This window comes from Procambarus clarkii, chromosome 39 (genome assembly GCF_040958095.1).
Source record: "Procambarus clarkii isolate CNS0578487 chromosome 39, FALCON_Pclarkii_2.0, whole genome shotgun sequence".
Lineage (NCBI taxonomy): Eukaryota > Metazoa > Arthropoda > Malacostraca > Decapoda > Cambaridae > Procambarus > Procambarus clarkii.
The window spans coordinates 42,745,855-42,763,681 of record NC_091188.1 but is presented as its reverse complement, the minus strand read 5'-3'; the positions used below and the strand labels follow the sequence as shown (position 1 = coordinate 42,763,681).

The 17,827-nt window shown below is 43.6% G+C and overlaps 1 protein-coding gene across 1 annotated transcript in view; it reads left to right on the top strand.

Moving 5' to 3' along the window:
- The window catches only part of LOC123760254 (DOT1 like histone lysine methyltransferase grappa), a 245,157-nt gene that overhangs the window by 157,805 nt on the left and 69,525 nt on the right, over positions 1-17,827 (top strand). The window contains exons 7-8 of the mRNA XM_069338436.1: positions 7,160-7,201; positions 8,295-8,321. Of these exons, the coding sequence (XP_069194537.1) occupies positions 7,160-7,201; positions 8,295-8,321 (69 nt within the window). The remainder of the gene's footprint in view (positions 1-7,159; positions 7,202-8,294; positions 8,322-17,827) is intronic.

Genomic DNA, 17,827 nt, shown 5'->3' with positions numbered 1-17,827 from the left:
TGAACCTGCAAGAAACTTTTCTGAACCGATCTGCTGAAGGACCCTAGGACCAGAGCTACAGAAAAAAAGATCACCAAACAATGCTGTAGAGAGGATTTCTGGCCCAAGACCTTTGTTAAATCACCCAAGCAGAAGCACCCTTGTGTGATGTCTGCAACAATGCCAACTAGAAGAGAAAAAGACTGGAGGAAATACAACGTCCCAAAAATCAGCTTTTCCTGCCCAACCACAGATGAGCCCTAACCCAGAAGGACTGCTTCTGAATATAGCAGGGGACACATAGCCGAGCAGCTGGAAAGCAACAGCCTCAGCTGAGATCACCGAGGAGACAACCATCTTAAGAAAAAAGAGGGACAAAAGGTTAAGGGACCAAGTCTGGGCAAGCATGACATGCTGACAAGTTTTTGGGTACTACAAAACCATGCCAAGTCCCAGGGGAAATCAGAGGGTTATCTGCAAGCCAGGAAGAATCAGGAACCTCATACCATAACCATAAGGCTGAAGCCAACCTGAACTCAAATGAGGATGGTACAATCAAGGTGGTGAGGTCCTGATCTGTCGAGATGAATCAAAAGTCCAACTGAGCCAAAGATGGAGTAAGGCAGGATGAATAAAACCTCTGGAAATATGATGCATCTGTGGACTCTAATGATATAGTTTCTGGAAGCAAACCCAGGGAGAAGCGACTGAGGATTAAAGCCCAAACATGGATGGAGGATAGGTGAAGCTATCTCAGTGTGGCAAGCTTCAGGTAACTACTGTTAGGCTCCCTCCAGAAGTACAGACTAAATTTGGCTGCTGCAGCAGAAAAAAAAAAAAATCCTTTGTATTATGTAACCTACATATTTATTACCGTAGCAACATAGCAATGCCAGTTATTGCTAAAATCATGAAATTAAGAGTCATTTTGGTCAATTATGATTCAAAACAAGCTACAGTAGTCAGTTATATCTATTTGGGAAACAAAAACAAGTTTCCTTTTATTTGTGTGTCATACTCGAAGAAATGAGATGGGGTCTAGTATACACAGCCCCATTAGCTACTGTGTGCACGGGTACCACCAATATCAGGCACTTGCTGTACATCCTGCACACACTTGCTTCAATTCTCCCATTAGCTTTTTAGTCCATATAAATAAACGTAATTGATTTTTGAAGCCAAGTTATATTTTATAATGCAGATCACAAGATGCAGAAATTAATACCTGTAAGGGGAAAAAATTTAGTATGTTCAACTTAACACTATAATCCACTAATGACAACGTATGGCATCAAAAATTTAGTACAGTAGATGAATGTCCACTAACGATGAAGTACTGTATGGCGTCAAAAATGAAAAATTGGCCCGCTTTCGGCTTGGCTGCGGGAGGGGCGCACCGTGGTTTTGGACGTTATATGCATATACTCCTGTATGAAATTTCATTGCAAATACATTGATACCAAAATGAAAGACTGAGGAAAAGAATTAAGGTAACAACCTTACCTTGGAGTTGTTCCGGGGCTTAGCATCCCCGTGGCCCGGTCGTCGACCAGGCTTCCTCATTGCTGGACTGGTCAACCAGGCTGTTTGACGTGGCTGCTTGCAGCCTGACGTATGAATCACAGCCTGGTTGATCAGGTATCCTTTGGAGGTGTTTATCCAGTTCTCTCTTGAACACTGCAACAAAGTTGAAAAAAGTATACACATTTTATTGCTCTTTATTAGCGCTCACAGGGGTAACGCTCCGTCACTTTCACTGTTTGCTGTGGGTGGTACGCCAGGTTTTTGGACATTATATGCATATACTCCTGTATGGAATTCTATTGCAAACACATTGATACCAAATTGAAAAACCTAGGACGAGAATTGAGATGACAAAGTTGAAAAGAGTATACACTTTTCAGTATTACCGCACTCTCCAATGTAATGCCAGGTATGCCTTGCGGTGGCACAGAGCTCTCTTGCAGGTAACCTTGGCTCACATTCATCTTGTCGGCGGGTGGAGTGCGCCGCTGTTTTTTACATTATATGCATATACTCATGTTGGGAATTCTATTGCGAACACATTGATACCAAAATGGAAGACCTAGGACGAGAATTGAGGTGACCAAAGTGAAAAGAATGTACACATTTTATTGCTCTTGTGCGCTCCCAGGTAACTCACTATCACTTTCTTTGTATGCTGCAGGTAGTAAGCCAGGTTTTTGGAGTTTAAATGCTTTTAGTCCTGTAGAGCATTCTATTACAAACACATTGATACAAAATTGAAAAACCTAGGACAAGAATTGAGGTGACAAAGTTGAAAAGAGTATACACTTTCCAGTATTACGGCGCGCTCCCATGGAAGGTCCAAAGCCACCCGAGATAGTGGGGCGCTAGCCCTACTATCCCAGGTGGTTTTAGGGACCCAGAGCATGAAAGTGTTAAAAAGAAAATAAAACTTGAGTATTTGAAAAGCAGCTGAAGTCACTTACAATTACTGCCAAATTAGACCACAATCTTTCTCAAGTTCAACTATGGTTTCCCATTATCTGGGGCAGGAAACCTGTCAGGCTCATCGAGGTCCTCCTAAGTCTACTACTGACCTTCCCGAGGATGCAGCCTGGGTACCTATTTACTGTTAGGTAAACAGAGGTATGAAATGAAACCTGTTCAAACATCTGGGTTCTGCTGCAGGAATCTAATCCGGGACCTTTTGGTTGTGAAGCAAGTGTGTGCAGGATGTGAAACAAGTGCCTGGTACTGCTGGTACCCATACACGTATTACATAATGGAGCTGTGTATACTAAATCCATTTTATTTATTCTAATATGACAAAACAAATAAAAATAATATAAATAATAAAGTAGATTATAAAATGTATGTATTTCATAAGCATAAGAGAAAAATATTGGCCATATTTTGGGAGTTGGCAAAGACGAGGCTGACTGTCAGAAAGTTATAGTACGCCATTACAACTATTTTGTTCCTGATATTTAGCAGCTCCAAGATAATTAATACTTTCATGTTCCAATAATGGATTTTAGTGTCATTGGTACTCTGGCAGTAAACGTTCTCATGATTAAAATGCGTCATTTGATTGCTATTCATGAACATTCATATATTCATTGTTGTCACATGTAATCTATTAGAAACACAATTTCATTTTTGAATCTGTTCTCTAGAAAATTAATTTGTAAACATTTTGACACCAAATCTATAGTTATAATCCAAGAAATAACCAAGAAAATTTGAAATGATTATAAAACATTTTAAGCATTGATAAGCTGGACCTGCTGAGCATGCTACGTTTGTTTTGCAATGTATAGAGATGACCAAAATCTATTATAATACACTCTTGCTTTTGCATCTATTCTCTAAACAATTCATTTGCAGACATTTTGACACCTACTGTATTTGCCAGCATATAAGACGCGCTTTTATTATTTTTAAATGTAAAAAATTGCCATGCATGTAATGCGGCCGTATTATGGATGTGAGACCGAGTGCCACAGGCTAGGGAGCCCGATGAGCATACTGGCTAAGATCACTAGGTACAAAAATCATTGCTAATAATAAAATATTGAAAACAGGCCGAGTTATCACAGTCTTTTATCACAAAGTTACGAAAAATTGCGCAAGATACATTGGCAGTTATGAAGGAAGCTGATAACATCTCGCTACCTAAGCCAGCATACGTAACCCATGCCTGATATGTCATACATTATTTAACGACTGTGTTTCCTTTAAGAAACGTTTATTCATTATCCAAATGAAAAATGCTTCTAGAAATTTGAAAGGAATGTTAAACTCTTTATCTGCCTGTCAGTCATTTGCAATGCATGAATGACAACAAAACCAGAGAGCTGTGATGGTACGTCACTGCCGGGTCCGCCACCCTGGTGGACAGATGCGGCAACACAAAACATCACATCCAGAAATACAAGTTTCACATCATGTATAGCAATTTTCTTGCCCAAAATATAAACAACTGTACAGCTGATCTTAGAGGAGGTAAGAGTTGGGGGTAGAAAATCCACTTTAAAATATCTTCCAATAAATGTATGATGAAACATACTAAAATCGTTTTTTCAACAAAAAATCCTTGTAAAATAGGGGTGCGTCTTTTACACCAGAAAATACGGTACAGTAATTTATCGTTATAATCGAACAATAAGTTAGAAAATGTCAAATGAATGTAAAAAATTTTGCATTCCTGAGTGCCCCCACAAGCCCACAAGTTGCCTGGGGAGCCCAGAACATTTACAGTCCAGATTGTGTGGAGAGGCTGGGTTTGTTTGAAAAATTTCTAAATCACAGCTGTGTGGACCTTCCAGATGATAGAACTGTGTTGAAAAACCTCCATTTGAAAATTTTCCATGAGGCCAGCTTTGTAAAGCTTTCAGATGACAATTTTGTAAGGCTTCCAGATGACAGTTTTGTAAGGCTTCCAGATGACAGTTTTGTAAGGCTTCCAGATGACAGTTTTGTAAGGCTTCCAGATGACAGTTTTGTAAGGCTTCCAGATGACAGTTTTGTAAGGCTTCCAGATGACAGTTTTGTAAGGCTTCCAGATGACAGTTTTGTAAGGCTTCCAGATGACAGTTTTGTAAGGCTTCCAGATGACTGCTTTGATAAGTCTACGTTTGTAAATTTTCCAGATGACAGCTTTGTAAAACATGTTGATAAAATACAAATGGTTAATTTTAGGCTAATTTTAGATTGAATATTGATCATTTAAGGATGAGCAAGCTATTGGTTTGTATCTTAGATTGATTATTAACCATTTGAGGATGAACACGCTACTGGTTTGTATCTAAGAGTGCAGCTCAAGTTGGTCACTCATTCTGGCTGCTCTGTACGTATTTATCAGAAAATGTTCATGTTGGAGAATGCTTTATATTATTTCATAATACAGTACAGTACAGTATATGTATTTTAAGTTATTCAGTATTTTCTAATAGTTGACATTATATTTTCTTGTTAATCTTTGATCTATTTTTGTGTTTTGGGGTACTGTATTTTAATGTTTAAGACATTGCTTGATGCTGCTATAAAGTGTTGTGTCTTGTGAGTGATGCCTGACTTATACTGGCTGCTAGTAGCATTCCAGCCTTACTCTTTCACTCTGTACACAGCCCGTTCTCATCACCTTGACAAGCCTCAAATCTGAAGTGGTTTTTCCCCCCAACTTGAAACCCATATAATCTATTGAAGATAATGTTCAGTAGTCTGAGGAAGTGTCAATATTGTGGTATTTTTAATTTCAGCAAAGGTTCATAATAATAATAATATACAAGAATAAGAATTAAGTAAAGAGTAGAAGGCCTGTTGTCCCATACAAGGCAGCTCCTGTTAATGTCCAGCCAAACTCTCTCATATGTAGCATATGTCTAACTTACACTTGATACAGTCAATTGATCCCACATCCATTATGTTACCTAGTAATTTGTTCCATGAATCAGCAACCATGTTTGTAAGTGAATGCAATTGATGGCATCTAATTTGAGCACATTAAGTGTGAGGACAGGTTGCAGTATAAGTTTGTGCTTTTCCTGGCTTTATCTCCCATTCATATCTTTGGTCTTCACAGTTTTCATCAAGACAATATTGTTTTTAGTCCATATTAGCATTTATTTACTGCTTGCATTTTGTTATTTACTTCTGGTTGTTTCAATTACATTTATTGTTATTATGGTGTAGTTGGTAGTAGTAGTAGTAGTAGTAGTGTGTGACTGATGGTCACCATCGTGCAGCTTCCCTCTTGTCTCTCTACGGCACCTTACACCTCACCCCACCTATATTACAACCGCTAACTTCTACATTATTTCTGCTCAGTTTTATTTTTCTCATCCACTTTGATTTATATGTACAGTATATTATACATATTACAGTACAGTACATACATTATATTATACTTGTATATTATACATATTACAGTACAGTACATACATTATATTATACTTGTATATTATACATATTTAGATTTTATTCTTTCGATTATACCATTTGCTTTTATGTACAGTTACATAGATTTCTTTCCACAAGTACTATACAGTATAAACCTTTCTTAGTCTGCCAATAACATACAGTACAGTATAGGTATTTAGTCTGCCAATAACATACAGTACAGTATATATATATATATGTCTATCCTCAAGTGCTATAGTGACCCCTGCCTCAGCCCTGAGACTACCTTAGTCCCTGTCTCCATACCATTCCCATCCTGCCCAAAGCATATGAACAACTTCCTTTCTTAACATAATCAATGTTCCGAGGTGACTCACAAACCCTCAGAGTACTTTATAAGCTTTAATGTTGTCAATTTGTTTATATACAGTACAGTATATATTGGAATTCTGTGTTTGTTCTCAAAACCCATAAAATAATTTTAATTACAAAAATTTATTAATTTAATAATAGTTTTACCTTTGTATTGTACATTATATATCAGCAAATATATTTCTAATTGATTTGCACCTGTTTTATATTGTTGTTTTCACTCATTTCTTTAAGTTCTAATATACTGTACAAGTATTTCAATTTTCAAACAAAATTTTTATTGTTTAATTATCAAAAATATATTATTTAAGCTAATTTATAATAGTCATAAGTTAAATTAAATATTTAAATTAATTATTTTATCTCCAGTCCCAGTGCAAAAGAAAAAGATTACTTACTGAAATTTCCAGCCTCGGAGCATTTCTCCAACACCTGTGTGCAAGATAGAATGAGAGAGTTTCGGCCGCTCTGGGGGAAGCTCTGTTTATACTTCATGTTTTGGAAGTGACATTTGAGGGACTTGGATCATTTGAGTTTATTATCAAGACATATATTATTTATCCAATTGTATTGGGCTACTGGACTTACTGGGGAAGTGACACTTGTCATAATTCTAATATTTGATAAAACATTGTCCCTCAGCTTGAATTTTTGCTTTCTTTATATATACTGTATATGCAGTATATAATATATATACTGTATATCTAAAATTTCAATTAACTGAAGTAAAAACACACACATAAAAGGCCATTTTTGTCTCATGACCAAGTTATTTTTTTGATCCAACCTTCGTGCCTGACTCCAAGACATGGAGTCCTCTCAGCTTTCAGCCCTCTCAAAATTCAAAATTAAATTTTTTTATTTTAATATTATGAATTGGTATATAATGATTGGTCTCCATTCTTTTTCCTTGTTTCAGTTGGAGCGCTATTTCCAAAGACTTAAGAACCCCAAACTGAGGGTAAGTTTGTAAGGAGTTTAAGGTTACCTCGGCTTCTCCTTTGGTGTTCACAACTGCTTCCTGTCTCCAGATGTCTCTATGAAACAGAGATCCTATAACAAAAAAAAAAGCAATGAAGGAAAAAAGACAAATATGAAAGGACAAAAAACAGCATGGATCAGATGTTTGGAAGGATGGAAGTGGGGTATTGGGTGTGATGTCTGTGAAGGAGAAGCGGTGAGGGTGCAGTTGTGAGCAACAGAGTAGAGGCCATGAAGGCCGGGACCAGCAGCCACCATCATGGGGCAACTGTATCCCTATAGTCTCTCTAGCCACTCTTTTCCTCACTATAAAATGATTGGCCACAATATATCTGCAATTCAGTGGTGGTGTGCCATTTTGATTGGTATTTCACCACTGGAAAAGCAGTTTGAATATCCAAAAGGTAATTATCACAACACTAGCGAGTCCTAGCTCCTCTCTGTTTTGAAGCTTCGCTACTTTTCTTTTATGAATTGTGGTAAAGTTAGGTGACAGAGAGGGTGCTAGAAGCTCAATGCCCCTGGCAGGTGCTTGGCTATGGCCGCTGGTAGCTGCTCATCAACCAGTCACAAGTAAAGCACGTCCAACTGAAGGAGGTTGAGGGCTTATGGTTGACTTGTGTGTCTCAGGTTCAGCCTACACCCAGACAACCAACAAGCTTCACATGTGTGACCACAAACTTTGATCTGTGTGTTGGAGTTCACGAAGGTGTATTTACCATTGTGAAAAGTGATGACCACCCTTCTTGTTACACTAACATGGCTTCAAATATTAGTGGTTATACAAGCAATAGTTGTAGTGATTGTCTATTTTGCACTGATAAATTAACTGAAAAGACATACATAGATATAACTAACAATATCTGAATGTATCATACAAAATGTTTATACCATCCAACTCCTCCTCAGTGCATTATAGACATTCACGTTGAGAATCGAGAATGAACTTTCACTGTAGATATGGATATACAATACTCTTAAGTAATTTTTCAATAGCTATTAAGCTTTTCCTTTTTAAATTCTATCTGTTCTATCCAACTTATCAAGCCACGCTGTGCTTTATATTCTCACAGTCTGCAAAAACTGGAGACGAGAAGCTGGTAAGTACAGTATGTTTGGGAAATGTGTCGACAACTTCATACAGAATGAATATTTGCATGATGGCATGGCTTAATAACATGCAGCTTTGGAGTGTTTTTGATTAATTAATGAAGAATTTTATGTTTTGTGGAACAATATTTTATGTGGAGGGTGTTCAACTCTTATGTCATAAAAATTGCCAATGTACTTGAGCATTGAAGTATGTAAACAGTCTTTTTAAGTTATATGAATAGCTTGCATTCCTTCTACAGTCTTAATAATGCATAGTTTAGTATAATATAGATAGCTCTGGTAAGATTTGAAGGGTCATATCAAAATACAGTGGTATATTAAATGACCTTACGATATATTTCTTTTTTGTACATAAATAAGAAGATAACTTTTATGGTTATTGAATTTTGACTAGCATTCAGTTATGCAGTGCATTATAATGACTTAAACGCAGTGTAATAATGGTCGTACTGAGTGTTGTTTCCATCCCATCCTTCAAAGATGATAGAATCTTCAGCTACAGTAGATGGAATGTGCAAAATATGGAGTGTTGTACCCCCCCAACAATTTTGTTTTCCTTTTATGTTTTGTACTATTGTAATTCTAAAGGGCACATTGAAAAGTGAAAGAGTAACCATAAACCTAACCTGTCCAATTGATATATTATTCCAGAGTCCATATTTTGTGCACTCAGCTATGGTAACTAAAGATACATGTACTCTCATTTTTGGATGAAGATTGAACTTCATATAAATAATTTACACTACTTTGAATATCTGCCTTGAAAATGGAATAGCACAATTTATTATGTCAGTTTAAATACTTGCTTCTACGTATTTGAATATTTTGCAACAATTTGTGTAGATTTTATACTATAAAGCAGAGTAACAGTATGCAAATGTGACACATTTCACCACTATAAATTATAAAGATAGTTCACACAAGTTCTAGTCAGAGGGGAACAAGTGTTTCACCACTATAGATTACAAAGATAGTTCACACAAGTTCTAGTCAGAGGGGAACAAGTGTTTCACCACTATAGATTACAAAGATAGTTCACACAAGTTCTAGTCAGAGGGGAACAAGTGTTTCACCACTATAGATTACAAAGATAGTTCACACAAGTTCTAGTCAGAGGGGAAGAGGTGTGGTGGTGTTGAGAATCTCTCTCATGAAACTGAAACAGGTGACATGCAAATAACTTTGCAGTTTGAGTCAATAAATAAATTGGGAAGCTAGTGTAGTTACAGCTGCAAGATGTGCTTGTTATTCTTAGCCACTTTTTTATGCTTTTTATTATTTATATCTGTAATGCTTTGGTTTGTTTTTTAACTGGCAGTCATTCAGGTGGGTGACTTGATGTAGTATCATGAGTAATTGAATCATTTCCAGGATTACAAGGACCACTTTGTATACTGAAGACTGTACACATTAGTCCATTAGTCTTGGTATCTTGTTCACATTCAAAGCACCTGCCACATGCACTGAAAAATCAATGTATAAATGATGGAAAGTACTTAGCATGGTTAAGTTACATTCATCTGTGTTAAAAATTTAAACTTTGGATTTGTGTATTTTAGTTATTTATGAATTATTTATTTTTTCTCATTGCTAAGTCCAAAGGTTTAGCCGATTGGTTAAAACTGTGTGGTTAATAGATGGGTAAGTAGGAGTATGGGTGAAGATAGGTTTATTATAGGTATATATCGATGTAAGATATGTCATGTGTAGAGGAGTGTGGTGAAGTAAGGGAAGCACTTGCAGCTGGAGATAGTCATAAGATATGTGTAGAGGAGTGTGGTGAAGTAAGGGAAGCACTTGCAGCTGGAGATAGTCATATGTGTAGAGGAGTGTGGTGAAGTAAGGGAAGCACTTGCAGCTGGAGATAGTCATAAGATATGTCATGTGTAGAGGAGTGTCTAGAGGAAGAATCGGTTAGGTTCATAGATTTCTATGCTAAAATATAGAATGTTTGTCATAGAGAACAGACATTCTCACTGCTGTTAGGGTAAAGGAAAAAATAGAGTGTATATCAAACACTATGGGGAAGGAGGAATGTAAGTTAGTGGAGTTGGAATTTCATAAAGTATGTATTGGAGTGTGAATATGGAGTGAAGGGATAAAGTGACAATAGCACTGCATAAGGGTAGCACTATCTAGAAGCAGTTATCAGGTTTGGGAATATAAACTCTAAATGGAAGTCAAATAAATGGCAGAGAGAAAGGATTATTGGATGTTTATAGTATTGTAGTACTTTGCATGTTGCAGGAGAAAAGACATTTTTAATAATAAAAGTGAAGACCATTTTACAGAGTCTAGTATGTACTGAAAGCAACAAAAGGTTAAATAACTAGTCGGAGGCTATATAATAACTTATATTGGTGAAGTAATATAAATATATGAGGTACATGCACATTATAAGCAACATTAGTGGGGTTGGTAGGTTGAGGAAATTACTGTTTATAAATGTTTGAATAAGTCGGTCAAAAACAATATTCAGGTGTAGTAGATGGAACGACCTTTGGATGAACGACGTACTTGTGATGGAATAAAACATGCTGAAAGAAAACACAAGACTAATACTATATACTTATTATGATACTCAGTACACAGTATTTCTCTTATTCTATTTTCATTCTTATTCATTCATTGCTTTAGTTTTGCCCTGAGGTGGGCATCACTACTAGTAAACACAACTATTAGAGCAAGATTCAAGATGTAAGACATCATTATATCTAGTAAAGAACTAGAGCTAGAGTCAGGATGTAAACATCTTCTTGAGGTTATCTTGAGATGATTTCGGGGCTTAGCGTCCCTGCGGCCCGGTCCTCGACCAGGCCTCCTGTTTGTTACACCCCCTCAGGAAGCAGCCCGTAGCAGCTGTCTAACTCCCAGGTACCTATTTACTGCTAGGTAACAGGGGCATCGGGGCGAAAGAAACTCTGCCCATTTGTTTCCGTCTCCACCGGGGATTGAACCCGGAACCTCAGGACTATGAATACCGAGTGCTGTCCACTCAGCCATCAGGCCCCTAGATATAACATAATCATATCTAGTAAACACAACAACTATAGCTAGAGTCAAGATATTATCATCATTATATGTAATAAGCAAGACAACTGGAGATAGTTAAGCTGTAAATATTATTATTATACATAATACAGTTTGAATGTCCTAATTAAAGTAAGGTTCATATACTGTGACCAGTATTAAAGATGGTCTCATCAGTAGGTCTCTGGACGTTATTAAAAATCATTAGCATTCTTGTCCTCCTATTATCAAAAATACAATACAAATATATTTTGAAACCTGAAAATACATGTGCACTGTATTGGTGGTCCACCATTTTGTAATTTGTCTCTTGAGTAAACGCCTCCTCACTCTCCTATCACCATCCCGTGGTCCCCACCGCACCAACAGAGTAAACACGATCTGGTCTTGTACAAATGGTGTGTGGGTCATTGAGGACTTGTGACGGGAGTGTATCACATACCCCCATGCACCTCCCACCCACCCTTCCCCCATTCCATACCCCCCATGCACCTCCCACCCACCCTGCCTCCATCCCATACCCCCCATGCACCTCCCACCCACCCTACCCCCATCCCACACCCCACACACACACACAGCCAATTTTGTGCAATACTGTACTCCTCCATGTGGCTGCGGGACCAATGTTCCCACTGCCGCAAAATTCAAAGGGATGCTCCAGTGAGTTAGTACAGTGATTTTATACATGAAGGGGGTACATGGGGGCCTGGGAGAATGGTCGTGTGAACGAATGTTTGTAAGGCGTGAACTCCGTTACCCAAAAATTTAAGAATGCCAGTGCATTTCTCACCCCACAGACAAGACATAAAACAGATATAACATGGAAATTAACTGCCCATTTCGCTAGGTTACTGATTAATTAACTTGATAAAGCCTTTTAGGAAGAAAAATTAAATAATGTTTATATTACATAGATAAAGCTTAATATGTATTTTATAAAAAATATATTTACTCACTGGAGCTTAGTATACTACATGTTTAATTCACTATAAACAATAATATTATACCAAAGTTTACCAGACAATACAAATTGACCTACAAAACAAATTACACTTAACTGAGAGTGGCAACCTCTGCCTTACTCCAATTCCCACAACCCCCCGTGGAGAAGTGTGGGTCCACAGTGGACCAGCCACACGTGACCACCAACTCCCACAAGCCCCCATGGGAGAATTGTGTGGGTCCACCGTGCACCAGCCACACGTGACCACCAACTCCCACAAGCCCCCATGGGAGAATTGTGTGGGTCTACCATGCACCAGCCACACGTGACCACCAACTCCCACAAGCCCCCATGGGAGAATTGTGTGGGTCCACCGTGCACCAGCCACACGTGACCACCAACTCCCACAAGCCCCCATGGGAGAATTGTGTGGGTCTACCATGCACCAGCCACACGTGACCACCAACTCCCACAAGCCCCCATGGGAGAATTGTGTGGGTCCACCGTGCACCAGCCACACGTGACCACCAACTCCCACAAGCCCCCATGGGAGAATTGTGTGGGTCTACCATGCACCAGCCACACGTGACCACCAACTCCCACAAGCCCCCATGGGAGAATTGTGTGGGTCCACCGTGCACCAGCCACACGTGACCACCAACTCCCACAAGCCCCCATGGGAGAATTGTGTGGGTCTACCATGCACCAGCCACACGTGACCACCAACTCCCACAACCCCCCGTGGGAGAAGTGTGGGTCTACCATGCACCAGCCACACGTGACCAACTCCCACAAGCCCCCGAGGAGAAGTGTGGGGTCCACCGTGCACCAGCCACACGTGACCAACTCCCACAACCCCCCGTGGGAGAAGTGTGGGGTCCACCGTGCACCAGCCACACGTGACCAACTCCCACAACCCCCCGTGGGAGAAGTGTGGGGTCCACTGTGCACCAGCCACACGTGACCAACTCCCACAACCCCCCGTGGGAGAAGTGTGGGTCCACCGTGCACCAGCCACACGTGACCAACTCCCACAACCCCCCGTGGGAGAAGTGTGGGTCCACCGTGCACCAGCCTCACGTGACCAACTCCCACAACCCCCCGTGGGAGAAGTGTGGGTCCACCGTGCACCAGCCACACGTGACCAACTCCCACAACCCCCCGTGGGAGAAGTGTGGGTCCACCGTGCACCAGCCACACGTGACCAACTCCCACAACCCCCTGTGGGAGAAGTGTGGGGTCCACTGTGCACCAGCCACACGTGACCAACTCCCACAACCCCCCGTGGGAGAAGTGTGGGTCCACCGTGCACCAGCCACACGTGACCAACTCCCACAACCCCCCGTGGGAGAAGTGTGGGTCCACCGTGCACCAGCCACACGTGACCAACTCCCACAAGCCCCCGTGGGAGAAGTGTGGGGTCCACCGTGCACCAGCCACACGTGACCAACTCCCACAACCCCCCGTGGGAGAAGTGTGGGGTCCACCGTGCACCAGCCACACGTGATCAACTCCCACAAGCCCCTGTGGGAGAAGTGTGGGGTCCACCGTGCACCAGCCTCACGTGACCAACTCCCACAACCCCCCGTGGGAGAAGTGTGGGGTCCACCGTGCACCAGCCTCACGTGACCAACTCCCACAACCCCCCGTGGGAGAAGTGTGGGGTCCACCGTGCACCAGCCTCACGTGACCAACTCCCACAACCCCCTGTGGGAGAAGTGTGGGGTCCACCGTGCACCAGCCACACGTGATCAACTCCCACAACCCCCTGTGGGAGAAGTGTGGGGTCCACCGTGCACCAGCCACACGTGATCAACTCCCACAACCCCCCGTGGGAGAAGTGTGGGGTCCACCGTGCACCAGCCACACGTGATCAACTCCCACAACCCCCTGTGGGAGAAGTGTGGGGTCCACCGTGCACCAGCCACACGTGATCAACTCCCACAACCCCCCGTGGGAGAAGTGTGGGGTCCACCGTGCACCAGCCACACGTGACCAACTCCCACAACCCCCCGTGGGAGAAGTGTGGGGTCCACCGTGCACCAGCCACACGTGATCAACTCCCACAACCCCCCGTGGGAGAAGTGTGGGGTCCACCGTGCACCAGCCTCACGTGACCAACTCCCACAACCCCCTGTGGGAGAAGTGTGGGGTCCACCGTGCACCAGCCACACGTGATCAACTCCCACAACCCCCTGTGGGAGAAGTGTGGGGTCCACCGTGCACCAGCCACACGTGACCAACTCCCACAACCCCCCGTGGGAGAAGTGTGGGGTCCACCGTGCACCAGCCACACGTGATCAACTCCCACAACCCCCCGTGGAGAAGTGTGGGTCCACCGTGCACCAGCCACACGTGATCAACTCCCACAACCCCCCGTGGGAGAAGTGTGGGGTCCACCGTGCACCAGCCACACGTGACCAACTCCCACAACCCCCCGTGGGAGAAGTGTGGGGTCCACCGTGCACCAGCCTCACGTGACCAACTCCCACAAGCCCCCGTGGAGAAGTGTGGGGTCCACCGTGCACCAGCCACACGTGACCAACTCCCACAACCCCCCGTGGGAGAAGTGTGGGGTCCACCGTGCACCAGCCACACGTGACCAACTCCCACAAGCCCCCGTGGGAGAAGTGTGGGGTCCACCGTGCACCAGCCACACGTGATCAACTCCCACAACCCCCTGTGGGAGAAGTGTGGGTCTACCGTGCACCAGCCACACGTGATCAACTCCCACAACCCCCTGTGGGAGAAGTGTGGGTCTACCGTGCACCAGCCACACGTGACCAACTCCCACAACCCCCCGTGGAGAAGTGTGGGGTCCACCGTGCACCAGCCACACGTGACCAACTCCCACAACCCCCCGTGGGAGAAGTGTGGGGTCCACCGTGCACCAGCCTCACGTGACCAACTCCCACAACCCCCTGTGGGAGAAGTGTGGGGTCCACCGTGCACCAGCCACACGTGACCAACTCCCACAACCCCCCGTGGGAGAAGTGTGGGGTCCACCGTGCACCAGCCTCACGTGATCAACTCCCACAACCCCCTGTGGGAGAAGTGTGGGTCTACCGTGCACCAGCCACACGTGACCAACTCCCACAACCCCCTGTGGGAGAAGTGTGGGTCTACCGTGCACCAGCCACACGTGACCAACTCCCACAACCCCCCGTGGGAGAAGTGTGGGGTCCACCGTGCACCAGCCTCACGTGACCAACTCCCACAACCCCCTGTGGGAGAAGTGTGGGGTCCACCGTGCACCAGCCACACGTGACCAACTCCCACAAGCCCCCGTGGAGAAGTGTGGGGTCCACCGTGCACCAGCCACACGTGATCAACTCCCACAACCCCCCGTGGGAGAAGTGTGGGGTCCACCGTGCACCAGCCACACGTGACCAACTCCCACAACCCCCTGTGGGAGAAGTGTGGGGTCCACCGTGCACCAGCCACACGTGACCAACTCCCACAACCCCCCGTGGGAGAAGTGTGGGGTCCACCGTGCACCAGCCTCACGTGACCAACTCCCACAACCCCCTGTGGGAGAAGTGTGGGGTCCACCGTGCACCAGCCACACGTGACCAACTCCCACAACCCCCCGTGGGAGAAGTGTGGGGTCCACCGTGCACCAGCCACACGTGATCAACTCCCACAAGCCCCCGTGGAGAAGTGTGGGGTCCACCGTGCACCAGCCTCACGTGACCAACTCCCACAACCCCCCGTGGGAGAAGTGTGGGGTCCACCGTGCACCAGCCACACGTGACCAACTCCCACAACCCCCCGTGGAGAAGTGTGGGGTCCACCGTGCACCAGCCACACGTGACCAACTCCCACAACCCCCCGTGGAGAAGTGTGGGGTCCACCGTGCACCAGCCACACGTGATCAACTCCCACAACCCCCCGTGGGAGAAGTGTGGGGTCCACCGTGCACCAGCCACACGTGACCACCAACTCCCACAAGCCCCCGTGGAGAAGTGTGGGGTCCACCGTGCACCAGCCTCACGTGACCAACTCCCACAACCCCCCGTGGAGAAGTGTGGGGTCCACCGTGCACCAGCCACACGTGACCAACTCCCACAACCCCCCGTGGAGAAGTGTGGGGTCCACCGTGCACCAGCCACACGTGACCAACTCCCACAACCCCCCGTGGAGAAGTGTGGGGTCCACCGTGCACCAGCCACACGTGATCAACTCCCACAACCCCCCGTGGGAGAAGTGTGGGGTCCACCGTGCACCAGCCACACGTGACCACCAACTCCCACAAGCCCCCGTGGAGAAGTGTGGGGTCCACCGTGCACCAGCCTCACGTGACCAACTCCCACAACCCCCCGTGGAGAAGTGTGGGGTCCACCGTGCACCAGCCACACGTGACCAACTCCCACAACCCCCCGTGGAGAAGTGTGGGGTCCACCGTGCACCAGCCACACGTGATCAACTCCCACAACCCCCTGTGGGAGAAGTGTGGGGTCCACCGTGCACCAGCCACACGTGACCACCAACTCCCACAAGCCCCCGTGGAGAAGTGTGGGGTCCACCGTGCACCAGCCACACGTGATCAACTCCCACATATCACAATCCAAAAACATTTGACATTTTTTGAGCTCTTAACAAAAATACAAAAGCTCAGTATTTGGTTCAGCTGGTATTTTCTGTAGACAGTAAACTATATCATTTGATTATATCATATTAGAGTTCCTGTTCATTTGGCCAATATTACCAAAGGTATTGAAATCCCCCTTTTTTTGTATCTGTAATGGTGAAACACTTTGGGAAAATAAAAAATTTTGGGTGTTAGAAACCACTGATCATGAAGCTAATGATGAAAATTGAATGAATCTAAGATTGTGATATGTAACTTAGAAAACTGACTATAAATAGGAGAATTATTGGGCAGTAGTAGTATGTTGTATGGTAGACCATTACAACTTCAACATCTCAGTACTGTACTGTATTTTCAAATGAATCTTTGCCGTGCAGTAATATGTTTTGTGTGACATTTTTGTTTCTTTTCGTGCTATCTTTATCTATCAACTATTTTCCATTTTCAACTAAAATGTAGTGGAAGAGTCCAGCAAGTCTTTGAAGAGCCCGTAAATAGCCTCTGTGCAGCTCTTGTTGAGTAAGAAAGTGTTGTAATATTATGTTGATTGGTAACTTTGGTGGGGCCGCCTTATCTTCTGCTTCATATCTGCCTCTCACACTAGGCTTGGCCTGTCATCTCTAGTATTACTCGGCTCTTCTGCCAAGAAGACCAAGACAAAAAATCCCAAACTGAATGAAAGCAAGAAAATTGAGAAAAGGAATCGCAGAATGCACTAGAAATGTACACTTAAATTGGTTATAATTGTGTGTTTTATTTGTGGTCTAAACTTACAACACACCAGTATGCACGAGATCTTTTTCATAGTGTTTTCACTAACGCTCATTTTTCTGTGTTACGTGTTCCACGAACACATAACACAGTTTTATGAACAAAACGTGTGTTCCATGTTTTGATTCAAGAATGATTCTTGCATCGGTGAAAAGCAA